The following is an 18,827-nucleotide window of genomic DNA, read 5'->3' on the forward strand; positions in this document are numbered from 1 at the left end:
ACCTCCTTGTTTCTGCACTCGCTGTCCATTTTATCAGCTCCACTTACCATATAGGAGCACTTTGTAGTTCTACAATTACTGACTGTAGTCCATCTGTTTCTCTGCATGCTTTGTTAGCCCCCTTTCAAGCTGTTCTTCAATGGTCAGGACTCTCCCAGGACCACTACAGTGCAGGTATTATTTAGTTGGTGGATCATTCTCAGCACTGCAGTGACACTGACATGGTGGTGGTGTGTTAGTGTGTGTTGTGCTGGTATTAGTGGATTAGACACAGCAGCGCTGCTGGAGTTTTTAAACACCTCACTGTCACTGCTGGACTGAGACCAGAGATAGTCCACCAACCAAAAATATCCAGCCAACAGTGCCCTGTGGGCAGCGTCCTGTGACCACTGATGAAGGTCTAGAAGATGACCAACTCAAAACAGCAGCAATAGATAAGCGATCATCTCTGACTTTACATCTATAAGGTGAACCAACTAGGTAGGAGTGTCTAATAGAGTGGACAGTGAGTGGACACGGTATTTAAAAACTCCAGCAGCGCTGCTGTGTCTGATCCACTCATACCAGCACAACACACACTAACACACCACCACCATGTCATTGTCACTGCAGGGCTGAGAATGACCCACCAACTAAATAATACCTGCCCTGTGGGGGTCCTGACCATTGAAGAACAGGGTGAAAGCAGGCTAAAAAGATAGGTAGAGAAACAGATGGACTACAGTCAGTAATTGTAGAACTACTGCATAAAATGCACAGTGAGTGTAGAAACAAGAAGGTGGTTTTAATGTTATGGCTGATCGGTGTATATCTAGTGAGCTGCAGTTCTTCAATGCATCCATTGAATGAATCCAAAGAAGAATGGGCGAACTGGTACAAGCTGACAAAGTCTAACCCAGGTGCTACTAATACTGGCAAATTGTGCTTCCAGCTGTAAACAACATTATCGGATTTAAAGAATTTAATGGAGTTAGGATTTAAACTAGGTTCAGGTGTTCGAGCCACACCTTTTGCTAAGAAGTGTATAAAACAAATAAATATGTACATTTGGTCAATTTAATTTGATAGGCAGTTTAAATAACTTGCATGTAAAAATGAAAAATAATATGAATATATGGTTGTGACCATTAACAGCCCATTTTTCAGCACTGGTACTTGCATTGAATATTTTTATAATAAAAGTTGGGTGTAAATGTTGTAAACGTAGTAAATAACAAGACTCAGATAATTGATGACGAGCATTTAATGGTAAAAAAAAAAAGTTACATCCCATCCCAAAATCAGTGACCAAAATCCCAAAGGCCCACACTGACACAGCATTTTTTTTATTAAAGGCTTGTCTTGTCTAAAAAAACCTCCAACACACCAAACTAAACTGATCATCTGACCTCGCCCTATTGTAAAAGACAATTCTACTTTGGTAGCAGAGCCTTACACCACAATTCATCAATGACTTTGTAGAAAGGTTTTATGAATGTATAACATAATTAGCACAGCATTTGGTCCAAGCCCTACAGTCAAATCAATATTTCTGCTAATAAGTCTAATTCGATTAGTTTTTTGTGATGTCATTAGGCTACAACAGTAAAGCTCTTGTCAGTTACCTACATATAAGAGGCACAACGGAATTAAGTGCTAGAAAAACGTGGTACATTAAATCCAGGGCTCCCAGCCTACCCATGTCTTGCCCAGTAGATTTGCATCAGTCGCCTGGTCTATAAGGCAATCCACCTGCTCTTCCACTCTCAGGTCTTTTTCTCCGAGCCGGGCGCGGATATTGTGTTCCTCGCTCCCTCGAGCCGCATCCAGCATGCCCTTAAACGTGGGGTCCTTCTCAAAGCCAAGCTGCAGCTCTTCACTACCAGAAAAAAGAGAAGGTTGTTGGATTCAGTTTTTCCTCATTTCTTCTACATATTCAGTATTCAGACAGTCTCTGGTCTATTAGTGGGGTTTTTTTTTGACACAAAAGTTAAGCTAAACAATAGAAGAATCACAATTATTTTGAATTAGAGCTGCATTTAATCAAACACTTTATGCAGGATATTCATCTCTGCTCACAGAGATCTGCAGACAGGTTTAATGTTTCTGGTGGATTTTGTTTTACTCTGTCCAAATTCCAATTATGTTCTGCTTTGAGTGTGAATGTGTGTGGGGGGGGGGGGGGATGCAGCTGCTGCTGGTATGAAGGCACTAAATCATCTTTTGGTTGTAATGTCTGATTCGGTCTAGAACAGCTGTCTGGGTTTGGGTCAGTAAGAATATTCCTTATTCTGTTGTGAAGTTAACCATTGTTTAAACTGAGAAAATGATAACAGAGAAATTGATTATAATAAAAGCTGCTCAGATGATACTGGGAAAAAAGTACAAAGTAACTCGTCATAACTGACTGTTTCACTAATTCATGTATTTGGTAAGGTTTGCTGCTGTAATTCAACATGATGTCCAGTAGTAGGCAGCTGTTCTCAACTTTATACTTGCAAACGAGACACCATTAATAATGCAAGCTTGGGCTTACAAACACAGATAATGTGTGGTGTGTGGCTGCCGGTCCCAAGCTCAGAGGAAAAGGGGGGTTGCATCAGGAAAAAAAACAATAAAGCTTATATGCAATGCCTTTGTCATACAGTATAACGGCAGTTGTAGCCTAGTATGTATTGGACTAGTAATCAAAAGGTTGCTGGTTCAAGCCCCACCACTGCCAGGTGGCAACAAAAGGCAACATGTGTCATGGTATGAGGTGCAATAATACCCACAGCATGGGTGACTTGTATATGTGTGAACTGAAACGGAGAAGCGGATACTGGGATTTTAGAGAGACATATTCTTCCAAGGTGACGTCTTTATCCAAGAAGTCTGTGCTTAGTTTAGACTTCTGTAGGGCAGTTGTAGCCTAGCGGTTAAGGACTAGTAATCTAAATGTCGCTGGTTCAAGCCCTACCACTGCCAGGTTGCTGTTGTTGGGCCCTTGAGCAAGGCCCTTAACCCTCAATTGCTTAGACACTATACTGTCACAGTACTGTAAGTCGCTTTGGATACAAGCGTCTGCTAAATGCTGAAAATGTAAATGTATAAGGATGCATGTACAGTATAATGAAGGGCAGTTGTAGCCTAGCGGTTAAGGTACTGGACTAGTAAGCAGAAGGTCACTGGTTCAAACCCCACCACTGTCAGGTTGCCACTTGAGCAAGGCCCTTAACCCTCAATTGCTTAGCCTGTAAGTCGCTTTGGATAAAAGCGTCTGCTAAATGCCGTAAATGTAAATAATGAAATTCTTTTTCTGCATATTACAGCTTATTTACAAGCTGGGGTTAGAGCACAGGGTCAGCCATCGTACCATGGAGCTTCAAACCCACAACCTTTTGTTGGTTGGCCCAAAGCCCTACCACTACAGGCTACCACTGTCCCTCAAATATGCAGCTAAATGATCCGCTGTGGCTGAAAAGAATCATTAATTCATTTTAAAAGCCATTATTTTATCATTTGTCCTGAGCTTCTGTCTTGGTCACTTAGCTAATATTTTGAGGAATATGCACTTACTCACAGTACTGCACAAAACATTTGCCCATAGTACGAGAAGTGGAGTTGAGCTGAGGTCCAAAGACTTTGAGACATTATTATAAGGTCATTGGCCAATAATAAGTTGAGAACCACTGTATTAGCATAAGCCTTCAGAAACAAGGACTGGACAAACTGATCACCTGAACTGTGCATTTTAGCAGCGGAGAATCTTAATCTTGTTGAATGGAGAAACTAGAGTCCTAATTAAAGCATTATTTTGTAGATGCTCTCTGTGCTGTTGTGCATGCATATGATCGTTTCCTGTTTGTAGAAGTACTAAAACATTATTCCAAAAACCAGTAAAATGCTTTAGTTACTCGAGCATTAAGAAAAAAAGAAAAGTTGGAATCAATTAAATCTGTTAATGAGCAATAGTAAGACATACCTGGTAATGACTGAGGGGTTTGCTCCCTCTAGCTTTCTATGAGCAAAGTTGATCTTCTGTAGTGGGTACCAGTTGATTTCCTCTGTATTAACACTCTCTGTCCAGGAGCCTCCTTTCTTTAGCTGCTTCACTGCAAAGTTCTGAAATAGAGAGAGAGAGTAATTTCCTGATCAAATGTATTATTAGTTTAAAAATACATTGTAATTTATTCAAGTGTATTTTACATATGTGTATGTTACACAACATACACCGATCAGCCATAACATTAAAACCACCTCCTTGTTTTTACACTCACTGTCCATTTTATCAGCTCCACTTACCATATAGAAGCACTTTGTAGTTCTACAATTACTGACTGTAGTCCATCTGTTTCTCTGCATGCTTTGTTAGCCCCCTTTCATGCTGTTCTTTAATGGTCAGGACTCTCCCAGGACCACTACAGGGTAGGTATTATTTGGGTGGTGGATCATTCTCATGGTGGTGGTGTGTTAGTGTGTGTTGTGCTGGTATGAGTAGATCAGACACAGCAACGCTGATGGAGTTTTTAAACACCTCACTGTCACGGCTGGACTGAGAATAGTCCACCAACCAAAAATATCCAGCCAACAGCGCCCTGTGGGCAGCATCCTGTGACCACTGATGAAGGTCTAGAAGATGACCAACTCAAACAGCAGCAATAGATGAGCCATGATCTACAAGGTGGACCAACTAGGTAGGAGTGTCTACTAGAGTGGACAGTGAGTGGACACGGTATTTAAAAACTCCAGCAGCGCTGCTGTGTCTGATCCACTCATACCAGCACAACAAACACTAACACACCACCACCATGTCACTACAGTGCTGAGAATGATCCACCACCTAAATAATACCTGCTCTGTAGTGGTCCTGTGGGGTCCTGACCATTGAAGAACAGGGTGAAAGGTTAAAAAAGCATGTAGAGAAATGGACTACAGTCAGTAATTGTAGAACTACAAAGTGCTTCTATATGGTAAGTGGAGCTGATGAAATGTTATGGCTGATCAGTGTATATGAATTACTATAACACGCTGAATTAAAATTATATATATATTCAAGGTAACAACTGATATTTTTTCACTCAAAAATGCAATTCCAAACCCTGAAACTAACCATTATACTATATATTATTTATAAAATATCCACAACAATTACAGTCAGCCAATTACAAAATCCAAAAAAATAAAGAAATTGACCTTCAGTCTAAAATAACAATGTGAAATGAAGGTAATCTTTTATACATTATACACAAATGCACAACATTTTCTACCTTCCAGTCCAGAGATGGCTCTTTGACAAACACATCCATCGTGTTGAGTAGGTGATCAGGCTTATCTCTGAAAGCCCGGAGTGAGTGAACCATCACGCTGCGGATCAGGCCAGACTCGGCCATGGGCTTCATCAGACTCACAAACTGCCTGGTAAGCCGAAATGGTATCAGCTCCGGCACTGGCAGAAACTGCAAAATATAATCAGCACTTTGAGCCACGTTTTTACAGGGTCATGACTTTCCACCATGGCATGGTCTAAGCAGGCAGAGTAAAGAGTTGTCACAGGAGCAGTTTTGCAGGCAGGAATACACCCTACACAGGGCGGCAACGTATTTCAACACACTCATCCATCATTCCACCTTAGAATAAAAATGCTTTTGGAAAGTGTAAAGAAACTGGATTAACTGGCAAACATGGGGAGAAAATGCAAGACCATGTGGATGTGCACCATTGTGCCATTTGTGCAGTCGCCAGCCGCTTCTTTTCACCAGCCAGCAGAGTGTCACAGACAATCACGCTATATCCTCTGCGAATCATCCACCACCAGCAAAGGTCCTCTGCGAACCATCCACCACCAGCAAAGGTCACATTTGCATAGCAATGAGGAACCCCTCTTTTTTAACCTCCCTTAGGCACAGCATAATGTGTCTAGCCAGATTAATAACAGCTGAAATTCGGCCTTGATATTTCAGCGTCATATTCTAACCAACAAATGTATATCATTTGCAAACTGATCAAAATTTCTGAATTTATAGGCATGCTTCTCTTTTTTTTTTACCATGATGACTTTTAAAAGGTTTTGGAAAATTAAAATGACAACAGGGCAGCACGGTAGCTCAGTGGGTAGCACCGTCACTGATCCCCAGGGAGCTCTGGTTTTCTGCCAGTCCAAAGACATGCAGTCAGGTGAATTGAAGATATTAAATTGTCCATGACTGTGTTTGACATTGAACTTGTGAACTGATGAATCTTGTGTAATGAGTAACTACCGTTTCTGTCATGAATGTAACCAAAGTGGGACAGTGGTAGCCTATTTGGCCATCAACTGAAAGGTTGAGAGTTTGAATCCCAGATCTGCCATGCAGCCACTGCTTGGCCCTTGAGCAAGGCCCTTAACCTTCTCTGCTCCAGGGGCGCCATACAATGACTGACCCTGTGCTCTAACCCCAACTTCCAAACCAGCTGGGATATGCAAAGAAAGAATGTCATTGTACTGTACACCTGTATATGTATAAACGACAATTATAAAACGGATAGTTCCAGTCCTAAAATCTGATTGGCTGAGCCGCGTTCGAAGCCGTTGTAAAATCCCCGATAAACGCACACCTAGGACCACCTCACATCATTCCATATTAATACGCCACTGAATCGAAAAAGTTAATGTTATTTTCGCCCTCATGTTGCCTAGCAACACTGTTAATCGAACTATTTTGCGTCGCGGAAGAATGCTTTATTGTAAGTTTATACACAATAAATACATTTATGAATTAAACATTGTTGTATTTATTATATTTTTTGTTGACCGCCGTTTTATAAAAGCAATAAGCCACTCGAGACCGTGCATTACTGTTATGATTTTAGCACGGGGAACGAAGTTTTAGGCACTCCGCTTCGCGTCGTGCCAAAAACGTCATTCCCGTGCTAAAATCACAGTAATGCACGGCCTCTCGTGGCTTATTGCTTTAATAAAGGTTCTTCTAAAGTGTGTAAAACATGATGTTAAAATCCTAATAAATAAATAAAAATGACAACACAAAGGCATGGCAAAGCAGGGATGGTGGGGCTTACCTGAGTTGCTGATCCAAAAGCATGGCCAAAGTCAATGCCGATCATGCCTCCTGTTTCAGTATTGATCATGAAATTGGAGAGGTGGCGGTCTCCAATGCCCAGCACCCAGTGACTAATGCAGAGTAGTGCATGGGAGCTGGCAAAGTGAGAGCGCAGTGAGAGAAAAGCTTCAGGCGTTGTGCTCATTCTTACAAAAGCTCGTCTGGATGGGGCAGGAAAATAACCAACGTTACCACCATTACCATTACCATTATAACAAAATGTTACCACATGATCAGCCCTGTTGTCATTTTGTTAAGTTTATAAAGAAAGAATTAAACTGTACATAGACAAACTATCAGGAGCATAATACTATACTGGCTTGTTCTTTTGAGGTGCAGCACAGACTACAGAGAGATGATCAAGTGTGTAGAGAAGCACTCTTTTCCACTGGGGATGATGAAATCCCCAAAGGGACAAAAAGCACTCAATATGTAAACACATACATCAAACATTGTCAGCACACTACATCACAGAAAAGTGTTAAACTAGCAATCCTACGGCAGTTCAGTTAGCAATCGGTTAGTCAAAATGTCCAAGATGTTGTAGTCTAAAGCAGCTAAAAAACTACTCAGATAACTGACTGGAAAACTCCCAAACAATTGGGAGTGTCAAAACATGGACGAGTATTTTCGTAATTGAGACGGAGTCTCACACCGTTGCTGAATGTTCTAGGTTTACGTTCAACCATTAAGGTAGGTTGTGCTGTGTATTGTAGCTTCTATTTATTCTATCATTCAATTAATGAGTGTTATTTAATGACTGCTGTGAAATGTGCACTTTTCTTTAAAAACCCCAGAAATCGGTGATTTTTGAAAAACAAGGTCCATGAAATTAAGCACATTTTCCAGTGAATTTAGTAGGGCCCTATCCATAGGTCTGCTTGGAAGTAATATAGAGCAGTCTATGCACCTTCTGTTTCCCTGCATGCAGACATAAAAACATGCCAAAGCTCACAGAAAGTGAATGGAGCAAAGTTTTAAATAAGCTAACTAAACAATATAATACAAATGACAATTAGACGATAATGGAACTTGTGTAGAGTGGCGTACCTCAGCAGATCCTCTGGCACAGTCTGCTCAATCCTTTTAAAGTTATTTACGGTGTCCGTTCGGCTTGCCCTCCTGAAGTAAAACGACAGCAATCAGAGTAATAGAGCACTTTCTCTGTCCACTTCTAACCCAGTGAGACTCAGCAGGACAGTACGAGAGTGTATTTAGAGCAAAAAGTAAATAGAAACCTACCTGTATGCCTCAGCATATCTTCTTATTCCCACTATCTTCCCAGCAACTTTATTTAGCCAAGTATCATACATGTTTATAGGACTAAAGCAGAAAATAAATATAAACTTTAGTAGCATAAAGAATTGAACATTTCACAGCTCTGACTCACAAACACCATTAAGATGGTAAACCATGAATGAGGTAGAAATTTGGGCTGTATAAATTGACAATCTTAAAAAGATCCTTTTTTTAGACTGACAAGTATCGCTGGGGCCAAGTGCCAAAATATTAAACAATCAAAAGTATCTAATAAAGTGCCTACTCAAGTTCTGTTTTCTGCTCCTGCTCAGTCCTTCTGCTAGACAGGAACTCTTTTAAAGTACAGGTGTTCTCCATCCATTCTATCAGCCCAATCCTGCACAACAAATTAACAAATGTCATTTTGTCATCAGCCAGTAAAATATTAAGGGCAAGTGTCTGAACGTGTAGTCGAGTTAGATTTCATGCACATTATTATTAATCGGCGACCTGATTCCTCCAGGAAATACCCTGAACAGGACACCAATCTGTCCACCAAATCACATCCCCTCCCCCCATCTCAGACACAGCCAGTCATGTCTGTAGATAGCAAGTCCGAGATTCGATCCAGAATCTCAGCGGTAGTGGGCTAGCATGACAGACTGCTGTGCCACCTAAGTGCCCGCTATTTAAAAGTATCAATGCAAATGCAATTTCAGATGTGCTATTAAGATTAAAACCAAAACTATAAATGTCTCTATACTAGGGCTGAAACGATTCCTCGAGTAACTCGAGTAAATCGATTACTAAAAATCATCGATTCAAATTTTTTGCATCGAGGAATCGTTTAATCCGCACAACCATATACAGCTCACGGTGTTTTACACGGACGACTTTCACTTTTGCGCAGCGTGTTTAACGCTGTGTGCAGGTGACGTGAAGAATCTGAGGGCTGCGTCCCAAATATCTTAAACATAAACAGAACTTAACAGGACTTAATCCGGGTTCTTTTTGCGGACAGTTTAATGAACACTACGTATTTGGACACGTTCGCCGCTCCTGCGAACTGAACGTATCAGTTTAGGACGCAGCCGAGATTTGATAGCGCGGACTGCAAAATATAGAGAGAAAATAGCGAACAGGAGGAGACTGGATAGAGAAAACCACAGAAAGTTTGAGATCATTTTAAGCTGATCAAACTAAAACTCAGTATAACATCCACACCATCAGAGCGTCGTGTTTACTTTACTCATGTTTACTGACTTTACTTCGTTTCAACCACCACAGGCTTTTATGAAGATTTAGGCAAACACACACATACACACACACACACACACACACACACACACACCAGATCTACCTCATCTAGAGACACAATCCTGACAGATTTTTATCCCCCTACAAACACCACAAAACCTCCCAACAATATATTAAAGCTTTATGTTCTGAGTGAGCTGTAGCTGAAACTTTGAGCTTTGAAAGTTGCACAAATTACAGGCTTATGTTCATGTATTTTTGTTTATTATTATTTATGACTTGATGACCTGATGTTTCAGGTTGCCTGTTTACATTTTAAAAGTAAATTGATTTATTTTTGATTTATTTATTTTTGCATTTAAAACATTTTAAACTGTCCTGTATGCAAGGAATACAAATGTACAGTTTGGTTTAAGAAACATGTCTTATTTAATCTAATATGTATTTGTTTTTGCTCTTTGTTAAAGCAAAAGTATTTCTTATCCGATTACTCGATTAATCGCTGGAATAATCGATAGAATACTTGATTACAAAAATAATCGATAGTTGCAGCCCTACTCTATACCTCTTAAGAAATAAAATTCTGTTTATTCATTTTTATTTGTTTGCCCCTACTGTGTTTTGTAAAAGTCAAAATCATACGCGTGTGTTAAAACCATCTGTTTTCAGCTCTTAGAATTGAAGTACAACTCATCCTCAAACACTCGCCTACCTGCTGGTTATGGGAACGACCTGGTAGGTACGTAGTGTCAGGCTACGTTGGGAACAGGCTGCGTCCTGGTTGAGAATAATGTTCATGATCCCGAAGAGTTGCTCGATACGCTGGTCTTGCCGAAGGTCTTCTCCCCCTTTCACCAAAAAGGGGTGGTCTCTCTCATCATCACCGCGCACAATGAGACGTTTTGGACGACGAATGGAAGTCATGATCTTAACCTAAAGTGCCACCAGCACAAAAAAAAAATATATATTGAAAACTGTATGAAGAAGGCATCAGTAAATGTCTTTTTAGATCTGGGTGTTGGGAACACCTGGCACCATAAACATATCACAAACTTTTTCTTCTAAATATAATATTTGAATTTAGATTTAGCCTCCCACAAAGCTTATTGTGCTGTGAATTTAATTCTGAATAAATATAACTGATTAAATGTTGATTGATGGGTAAAAATGGCAATCACCCATAATGACAAAGATTATTTAATTAATTCTTTGAAGAAGCTACTTTGGCAGCATTTACAGAGGCAAGTCATCTAAGCCAGCTTTCCCAACCTTTTCTGCACCACGAATTGGTTTCATATAAGATATAAGGCAGTTGTAGCCTAGAGGTTAAGGTACAGGACTAGTAATCAAAAGGTTACTGGTTCAAGCCCCACCACTGCCAGGTTACCACTGTTGGGCCCTTGAGCAAGGCCCTTAACCCTCAATTGCTTAGACTGTATACTGTCACAGTACTGTGAGTCGCTTTGGATAAAAGCGACCTCTAAACGCCGAAAATGTAAATATAATTTCACGGACCGGCGGAGAAAAGAAGATTCAATAATATTGCTCACAAACAATGTAAAATGAGCTTTTTTCACTGCAACGAGACGCTGCTTCCACCTAGGGGTGACAATAAGTCAACAACACCCGAAATAGAAGCAGTGAAAACTGTTTTTCTGGTGATCTCTAATTATTCACTCTTTCTGTGCAGCCCAGTAATAAATAGCCCCCGGTGGTTGGGGACCACTGACCTAAGCTACATATCTACAAGCTTTGCACAGCTGAATTTAAGCGGTATGTCCCATTTTTCATGGCAGAGCCACTTAAGCTCTGTCAAAATGGATGTTCAATAGGGGTTAGGTCTGGGATTTAACCACGCCACTAATGGACATTTACAAGCACTCAATTCAGAGTACATACCCTTTCATCAAAACCTGTGATCTTTGCATGGTACTCAGGCAGAGGTTTGGATCTACCATCATACTGTCCTGAAGACAAGGAAGGAAATCACACCTTAAGCATTTAATAAAGAAACTTAGAAGAAACAGATTTTTTAACATAAGAGTTTGTGAGCTGACCTGGCACCTCCAGCTCGTTCCTGAGCGTGTCTGCTCTGAAGTTGCTGAGCCATGGTGAATACTCCTTTAGATTCCCAGGCTCCTTCTGAAAACCTTTCATATTTATTCCCAGCTCTTCCACTTTCCTCAGATACTCTTTATCTTTACGCTTCTCAAACACTTTAGTACCACCTGGACCAAAAAGCTTATTCACTTCTCTGGAGAATTTCTTTAACAGATACAGGGAAGAAAAATAAAACCTTCATCCTGAACAGTCTGTTTAACAAACGACAATCATTAAGAACATTGAAATATCAAACCTGAATAAATTTTCTCCTGAAAGCTCCAATTGCTTGAGTTGAGTCAAAAAGTGAGGCACACATTTCTTCATACAGCTCCTTCATCTTCTTCTTGTCAAATCTGGGTTTCTCCAACTGACTCTTAAGGTCGTCCAACCAATCCTGCCAAACAGCAAGTCAATAAAAATCAAGAGTGTAAACTGTGCACATTAAGATTATTAAATAAGATTATTATAAGTTCAAATCTCAGGTCTGCTATCAGCTGGCTGGACGCCCACACATACACGAGTGTCTATGTCAGAGTGAGGACGGGCCGAAGGGCTTCCTTATTACTGCTACAACTGCAGACTCTGCTGGCTGCTCAATGGTGCCTGGAGAGCAGTGCGTGACTCTCCGTATGCTATACTGCTCTCTGTGTGAACCCGTCTTGAGCAGGTGAAAATAAGCAGTTTGCTACTGCACATGTGTAGGAGGAGGTGTGTGTTAAGTACGACCCTCATCTGTCAGGGTGGGGGATGTGCAGCAGGGTATTGGATATACATTGGGAAAATGCATAAATAGAAGAAAAAGATCACACACATTACAATTCTTTATCTCAAAGGTTTCATAAGACATGTAGTTTTTGTTAACAGAGATCTGTTGTGAACATATACCTTAAACAGCATATCAGGATTGGTGAGCTGCTGAAGAGCATTAACAAACTCTCGAATGACCCCTCCTTTATCCAGCATTGCCTTCAGCCTGGAAAAACAATAGTCCACACACACACCAATTACACAATCACATCCTCAGAATTTCTTTTTTAATGTTTACATGTCATTTAAAATAACTGGTTTAAAATAACACTTGTTCCGTACTTGTTAACAAACTCCTGATTTTGGTGACCGATGGCGGACTCCTCGAATTTGTATCCCTCACTGCTTATCATGAAGGGGTAAACGAGTGCCTGTGGATAACACTCTGCAATCTGCTCAATCACATGCTTAACCACCACTGCCTCTGGCTTGTCCAACAGAGCCATCATCTGACTGATCCAGCCAATCAGCTGCCAGCAGGGAACACTCACCAACTGTGGAAACATAATCTTTGCTTCCATTAGTGTCTCCCAACTATCACAATAACTACCCAACCAGGATGGTGAGGGCTAACACATGCCTCAAGTCAGCAACTTCAAGAACTGCTACTCAATCCACATCTTAAGTCAGCCTTGTTGATCTATAGCCTATACCTCCACCCCCCTCATTTATACTTGCAACTTCCCATCCCCCAGTATTGATTTGGAGACAGAAAAATTTTGAAGTGGCATAAAGTAAATTCCACAGTCCCACCTCTTTAGTCATCAGATCCAACGTCTCTGCGGAGTAGAGCTCCACCAGCTGCAGCAGACGTGGAAACTTGAGTCTGGCTTCCTCAGAATTAAGCTTCAGTGCTTTCAGCACCATCTTTACCACATCAGCAGGCAGACTTTGCAGACTAGATGTGCTCATTGCTAAACATAAACAGAGGACAGTAATAAAAGCATTCCTTGCTATCTCACACAATGCCATTCTACTGCTAGTGCAGTCAAGGAACAAGGCTACAAGAGAAAAAAAAGACTTTTAAGTCATTACTATTTATTTGGTGACTTCTCATCAGTGCTACTGCTTGTAATGCCTTCTTCGTCTTTACACATGGTAAAATGTCTAATTAAACCATACACATTTACAGTGTTTAGCAGAGGCTTTTATCCAAAGCGACTTACAAATGTGACTGAATACAATTAGTGCAATTGCTCAGGAGCCCAACAGTTGCAACATGGCAGTGATGGGACTTAAACCAGTAACCTTGTAAAAAAATAAAAAGATTAATTAAAGATTTTACCATCTACTCTTTGCTCATCTTCTCTTAGTCGTCGGTCACAGAAGTTGGCAAGAGTCATGTAGGCCTCTGTAATACCCGCTGTGTCTGCATGCTTGTGGCTGAATGATTGCTCCTCTTCCTCAGCCTTACATGCAGCACTCCTTAAAAGATCCAGAGCATGCGTCTGCAGCCCTTCCACCACCTGACATTTTATATAAGAGAGACATTTGTTTTGGCCTTTTTCTTAATGCATAATTCATTTTGATAAAGTAATTTAATTGGGAATTGAACTTACTAAGCTGGGTTGTGGTTTTATGATTTCAATTAGGTGAGACAGGTAAGTGCTGTGTTAAGCTAAAAAAATAATAGATGATACTCTTGAGGCCTTGATCATCACAAAATTGCTGCAAGCATCAGTTTTAGAATTTTTGCCTGATAAACGCTGCTACTGTGGTGCAGTCGGCAGTGATGTGGATTTACTAGCTTTCTAAATGCAGCTGATTACTTTGTGATGGCAAATCAAGTACCTTGTTTTTTTTTTTGAAAACTATGCTAATTGTAATTATAAAAACTAAAAAGAATCAAGTGATACACCTTCTAATCTGACCTCTTAATTGACTGTAAACCATCTAGCAACATACTTAATACATAAGGGAATACTGTATATCAGCAAGTATATTTTTATAGTGAGAGTTATTGCTGTTTTGGATTTTTGCTACTGGTCCAGGGTCATTTCCCATTAAAGAAAAAAACTTTTAATTTAATGTTTTTTATAGTCTATGTTTTCAGATGAATATTGAGAAATAACTGATTGTATATAAAAACAAAAACGATCGCTGCAGCTCATTTATGTACCACCATCATTTGCTAAATGTACAACTGTAGTCAGTATTTTGTTTTAAAAAATACCCAATTGTATTGTTAAAAACCCATTTGTATTGTTACAAAAACAAATAATTGCCATTATTATTATTGACAATAATCTAAATAATCCAAATAATATCCAGCCATCGTATGGCGACCCCTGGAGCCCAGAGTGTTAAGGGTCTTGCTCAAGGGCCCAACAGTGGCTGCATGGCAGAGCTCTGATTCAAACTTCCATTCTTCCGATTGTGAAATATTGCCACTTGCCTCTTTTAATTCAGCACTTCATTTGATTTTATGTTATTTAAAGTCAGGTGATTTTCTTTTTTAAAAAGTCAGTTTTGGCTGTTAAAAAAATCTACATGTGGTAGTGTTTTATTTGTACACTTAATTGCACCATTTTTTGCATGTCTTGGTTAAATTGTAGTTATTGTTTTTTAATCAATCCATATAAAACAAAAAAAACTTCAACTGAGATGATCACCTACATGCAGTGATGCTCACTTAACATGTAAAGAATACTTTAAATAGTAATGCTTACTACTAATTACAAAACGAAAAAAGTTGGGCAATGTATCACATTAGCAATGTATCTTCATTACTGGCTTACGTTGAGTAATGTGGTAAATAGTGTTACCCAAGTAAACATTTTCAAGCAATGTAAAACAAAACCACTACCTGATGATAATCAGAAGCCCCAGAAAGTTGTAGCACTTTCTGTGCCTTCTCCTCTCCAAGGGCCTCCAAAGTCGAAGGACTGCGGTGCACAGCACAAGCCAAAAGGTCAAGGTTGGTGCCCAGCAGTATCCTTTGGTCCCTAAACACCTTGCCAATGCAGCCTTCACCCTGCCTCTCAATCTCCTCTACTCGACACATACACAGGTAGACACACACAAACCAGCTCTTAATTGTGATTCATTTAGTATTTTATCAGGCCATCATTAATGTACGCTAGTTCCTACCGAGCAGTGGTACAGTCTTGAGCAAGGAGCTGATTTGCTCTGCAGGACCCAGACTATGGCTCCTACGCTGTGTGAAGCGGCTAAAGCAGTGAACCCAGTGCTGCAGCCAGTCCTTCTCAGTCTTCGCCTCCCTGTGTAGCTCTTTCAACAGCTTGGTGGCCACGGAAAAGTTGTTCTACCAAAAGATTGTTTTATTAAAAAAACAAAACAAACTTTAGTATTAATAAATAATTTTGATTCAGTGAAAAAAAAAAAAAAAAAAAAAAAAAAAAAAAGATTTCCTACCCATATACCAATATCTAATGTGCCTCAAACGTGGAGTGCAAGATTTTTTATTTATTTTATTTATGCATTTTCTCCCAATTTAGCGTAGTCAATTTGTCTTCTGCTGCTGTGGGATCCCTGACTGCAGTCGAGGTGGGAATATTGCTGCTCACGCCTCCTCCGACCCACATGCAGCCCTTAATGGAACCCTTTTTCACCTATGCATTCTGCACAGGTGCTTCTATCTGCCAATCAGGGTCCTTACACAGCGTCTGAAGCCCCCACCCACATAGTCCGGTCATCCTGCCCTGCAGGCACTGCCAATTATGCCCGCTAGATGGCGCCCAGCTGACCGGTAGCAACACCAAGTTTCGAACCGATGAGTTCAGAATCTCGGCTCTGGTGTGCTAGCAGAATATCCCGCTGTGCCACCTGGGCACCAGCGTGTAAGATTTGCTTTAAGCACATTGCCTATTTACACAATCGAGCATCGAAAGCTGATTGATAAAAGTTATTTTCTGTGTCAAATTTGGTACTGGTGGAAAACAGTATAAATCACATGGAATATTCATACCATAATGAATTATAATATTCATCCAGCCTCTGTTAAAATTATTTTAATACATATGTAGTGCAAGAGAAATTAAACATCAGCAGCTACATAAAAACATTAATTGCTTTAACTGAATGAAATCCCTTGAACTGTTAATCAATGGAAAATTCTAGGTACAGATTACCATAAATTCCACTTAGGCATGAGTGACTAAACTCTCTGAAAAATTATTTGTACAATAAAACCATAAAGTCTTTTGTATTGATATGATTGATGACTGATTATAGGATTAAATACAAAAGCAAGATAAAGTACCTGTCTCCAGGCACTATCTGCCATGCAGAGTTTCATATTAAACTTGCAGTCCTTCACCAAGGCTCCTAAGTCTTCCATGCTGTCCTGCTCAGCACCATCTACTTCCATACTGTTTGCAGGAGAAGAGCTGAGCTTTTCCAAGATCTTATCCAAGAAGAAACAACTGGTCCAGAGAAAATATAGATTAGATTAAAACCAGATTAAACCCATTTTTACCCCCCCCCTTTTTCTCTATCATCTACTTCCATACTGTTCGCAGGAGAAGAGCTGAGCTTTTCCAAGATCTTATCCAGGAAGAAACAAATGGTCCAGAGAAAATATAGATTAGATTAAAACCAATATTTATTTATTTTCCCCTTTTTCTCCCACTTTAGCGCATCCGATTTCTGCCCGTCAATCATCCTCTCACTAATGCTGGTCCCTGCTCCTGATTGGGGAGGACGAGGCTGCCCCACGCCCCCTCCGACACGTGCACAGCAATCGAACATCTTATCACCTACACTTGATGAGTGCAGTGCAGTAGAGCGCTGTGTATGGAGAGCCACACCCTCTACCGCACTCCTTTCCCATCTCCGTGCAGGCGCCACCAACCAGCCAGCAGAGGTCGTAATCGCACTAGTCTGAGAGAGAGTCCCCATCCGGCTTAATCCCGCCCCTATCTGAACAACAGGCCAATCGTTGTTCATGTGGCTGCTCAGCCGGCAGGCAGGGCCAAGATACGATACGATGTATTCGAGATCTCAGCTCTGGTGAACAGCGTGTGTTTTACCGCTGCGCCACCTGAGCGGCTCAACCAATATTAAATTGTTAAATGGAATGGAATGAGATGGAAACTGGTCAGGGTCCCTTCCCGCTGCTGCTGCAAGTGTTTTTTTTATTTCAATTCTGCATTTCATTTTTCACTTTCTTTTTACTTCTTTATCCTGGTCAGTTTTGCAGTGGCTCCAGTTTCTCTGGAATCACCAGAAGCAATTCCATAACACACTGGAGAGATCCCCAATCCATCGCAAAGCCTTTGCCACAATCCAAACCCCCAACTCACCACAGACATAGCAAATCAAGTCTGTACGTAGACAGCCAATCGGCCAAAAGCACCGCTGGGGATTTGCACCCTGTATCAGTCATAAAAATGCACTGCCAGATGATCTCACCGGGATGTGATAATGTCATCCCACACATTCATCGGGTCAACTTTAGCATCAGGGTAGCAACTGGTCCACCGCTTGATTACCCTTTTCAGAGAACACACTGAGACTAGAAGAAGAGGGAATAAAAGAGACAGGGTTATAGACTGAATTAATACACACTTACCAACATACAAAAAATAGCCTAAATATGTGAACAACCCACCATGAGCATGTAAGGCAGCCTATTCTAAAACCATAGTTATTAGTATGTCATTAATATAAGTTTTTGCAGCATTAACTGCCTCCGCTCTTCTAAGAATGCTTTCCATAAAATTTTGGAGTGCCCATTTATTACATGGCATGGCTTGGTCCAATTCATCCCACAGGTATACAACTGCTCAAATACAGTTGTGCTCCTCCAGAACAAACTGGCCAAGCCATGTCTTCATTGTCCTGCTTTTTGCACATGGGTACAGTCATGCTGAAACATTAGTATTTCATTAATTTTTTAATTGAGTTCAGACACCCATTTGCAACTGATGTTGCTAAAAACATTTAAAAGCAATAATTAGGAGTATCTTAGTGTACCTTAACAGAACTATTACATGTAAAAAAAAGTACAGATGCAGTCAGTCTATAAACATTTGGCTTCAAAACCTTGTTAAATACATTAGCCTGCTTACTTTCTCCTGTGATGTACTGCAGGAAGTCCTGGATTTCAGTCAAAGCTTGGACTGATTGAAGGATCGTCAAACGACTGCGGTTTAGCAGTGGGTCGATACTGGAGTAGTTCTGTATGATACAGTGTTAAGAGTCAGTTATTCCTTTAGTCCTGTATACCCTTCATAATGTGTAATGACAGTCAAATGTGATGAGTTTTCATACATTTAATGTTCCCTCGAATAGACCAAGTAAAGATGAGAACAAACTGTGCAAATATCACTGTGCATTATGCTATTTCATACTGTACATACTAGATCCTTTATTGATGCAGTCTTTACGATTTTGGCCTGA

At 40.4% G+C, this 18,827-nt stretch overlaps 1 protein-coding gene across 1 annotated transcript in view; it reads right to left on the minus strand.

Annotated features, from left to right (window-relative positions):
- Positions 1–1,225: 1,225 nt before the first annotated feature.
- prkdc (protein kinase, DNA-activated, catalytic subunit) overlaps positions 1,226–18,827 on the minus strand; it is an 80,057-nt gene continuing 62,455 nt past the window's right edge. The window contains exons 67-86 of the mRNA XM_062993526.1: positions 18,497–18,605; positions 17,838–17,940; positions 16,687–16,849; positions 15,555–15,729; positions 15,271–15,455; positions 13,750–13,930; positions 13,218–13,378; positions 12,747–12,958; positions 12,543–12,630; positions 11,911–12,051; positions 11,612–11,819; positions 11,454–11,521; positions 10,267–10,487; positions 8,602–8,694; positions 8,301–8,381; positions 8,109–8,180; positions 7,018–7,219; positions 5,229–5,417; positions 3,944–4,083; positions 1,226–1,858 (exon numbers count right to left, since the gene is read on the minus strand). Coding sequence (XP_062849596.1) covers positions 1,654–1,858; positions 3,944–4,083; positions 5,229–5,417; positions 7,018–7,219; positions 8,109–8,180; positions 8,301–8,381; positions 8,602–8,694; positions 10,267–10,487; positions 11,454–11,521; positions 11,612–11,819; positions 11,911–12,051; positions 12,543–12,630; positions 12,747–12,958; positions 13,218–13,378; positions 13,750–13,930; positions 15,271–15,455; positions 15,555–15,729; positions 16,687–16,849; positions 17,838–17,940; positions 18,497–18,605 — 2,997 coding nt within the window. The 3' untranslated portion in view covers positions 1,226–1,653. The remainder of the gene's footprint in view (positions 1,859–3,943; positions 4,084–5,228; positions 5,418–7,017; positions 7,220–8,108; positions 8,181–8,300; positions 8,382–8,601; positions 8,695–10,266; positions 10,488–11,453; positions 11,522–11,611; positions 11,820–11,910; positions 12,052–12,542; positions 12,631–12,746; positions 12,959–13,217; positions 13,379–13,749; positions 13,931–15,270; positions 15,456–15,554; positions 15,730–16,686; positions 16,850–17,837; positions 17,941–18,496; positions 18,606–18,827) is intronic.

The sequence above is a fragment of the Trichomycterus rosablanca genome, chromosome 4, assembly GCF_030014385.1.
Source record: "Trichomycterus rosablanca isolate fTriRos1 chromosome 4, fTriRos1.hap1, whole genome shotgun sequence".
NCBI lineage: Eukaryota > Metazoa > Chordata > Actinopteri > Siluriformes > Trichomycteridae > Trichomycterus > Trichomycterus rosablanca.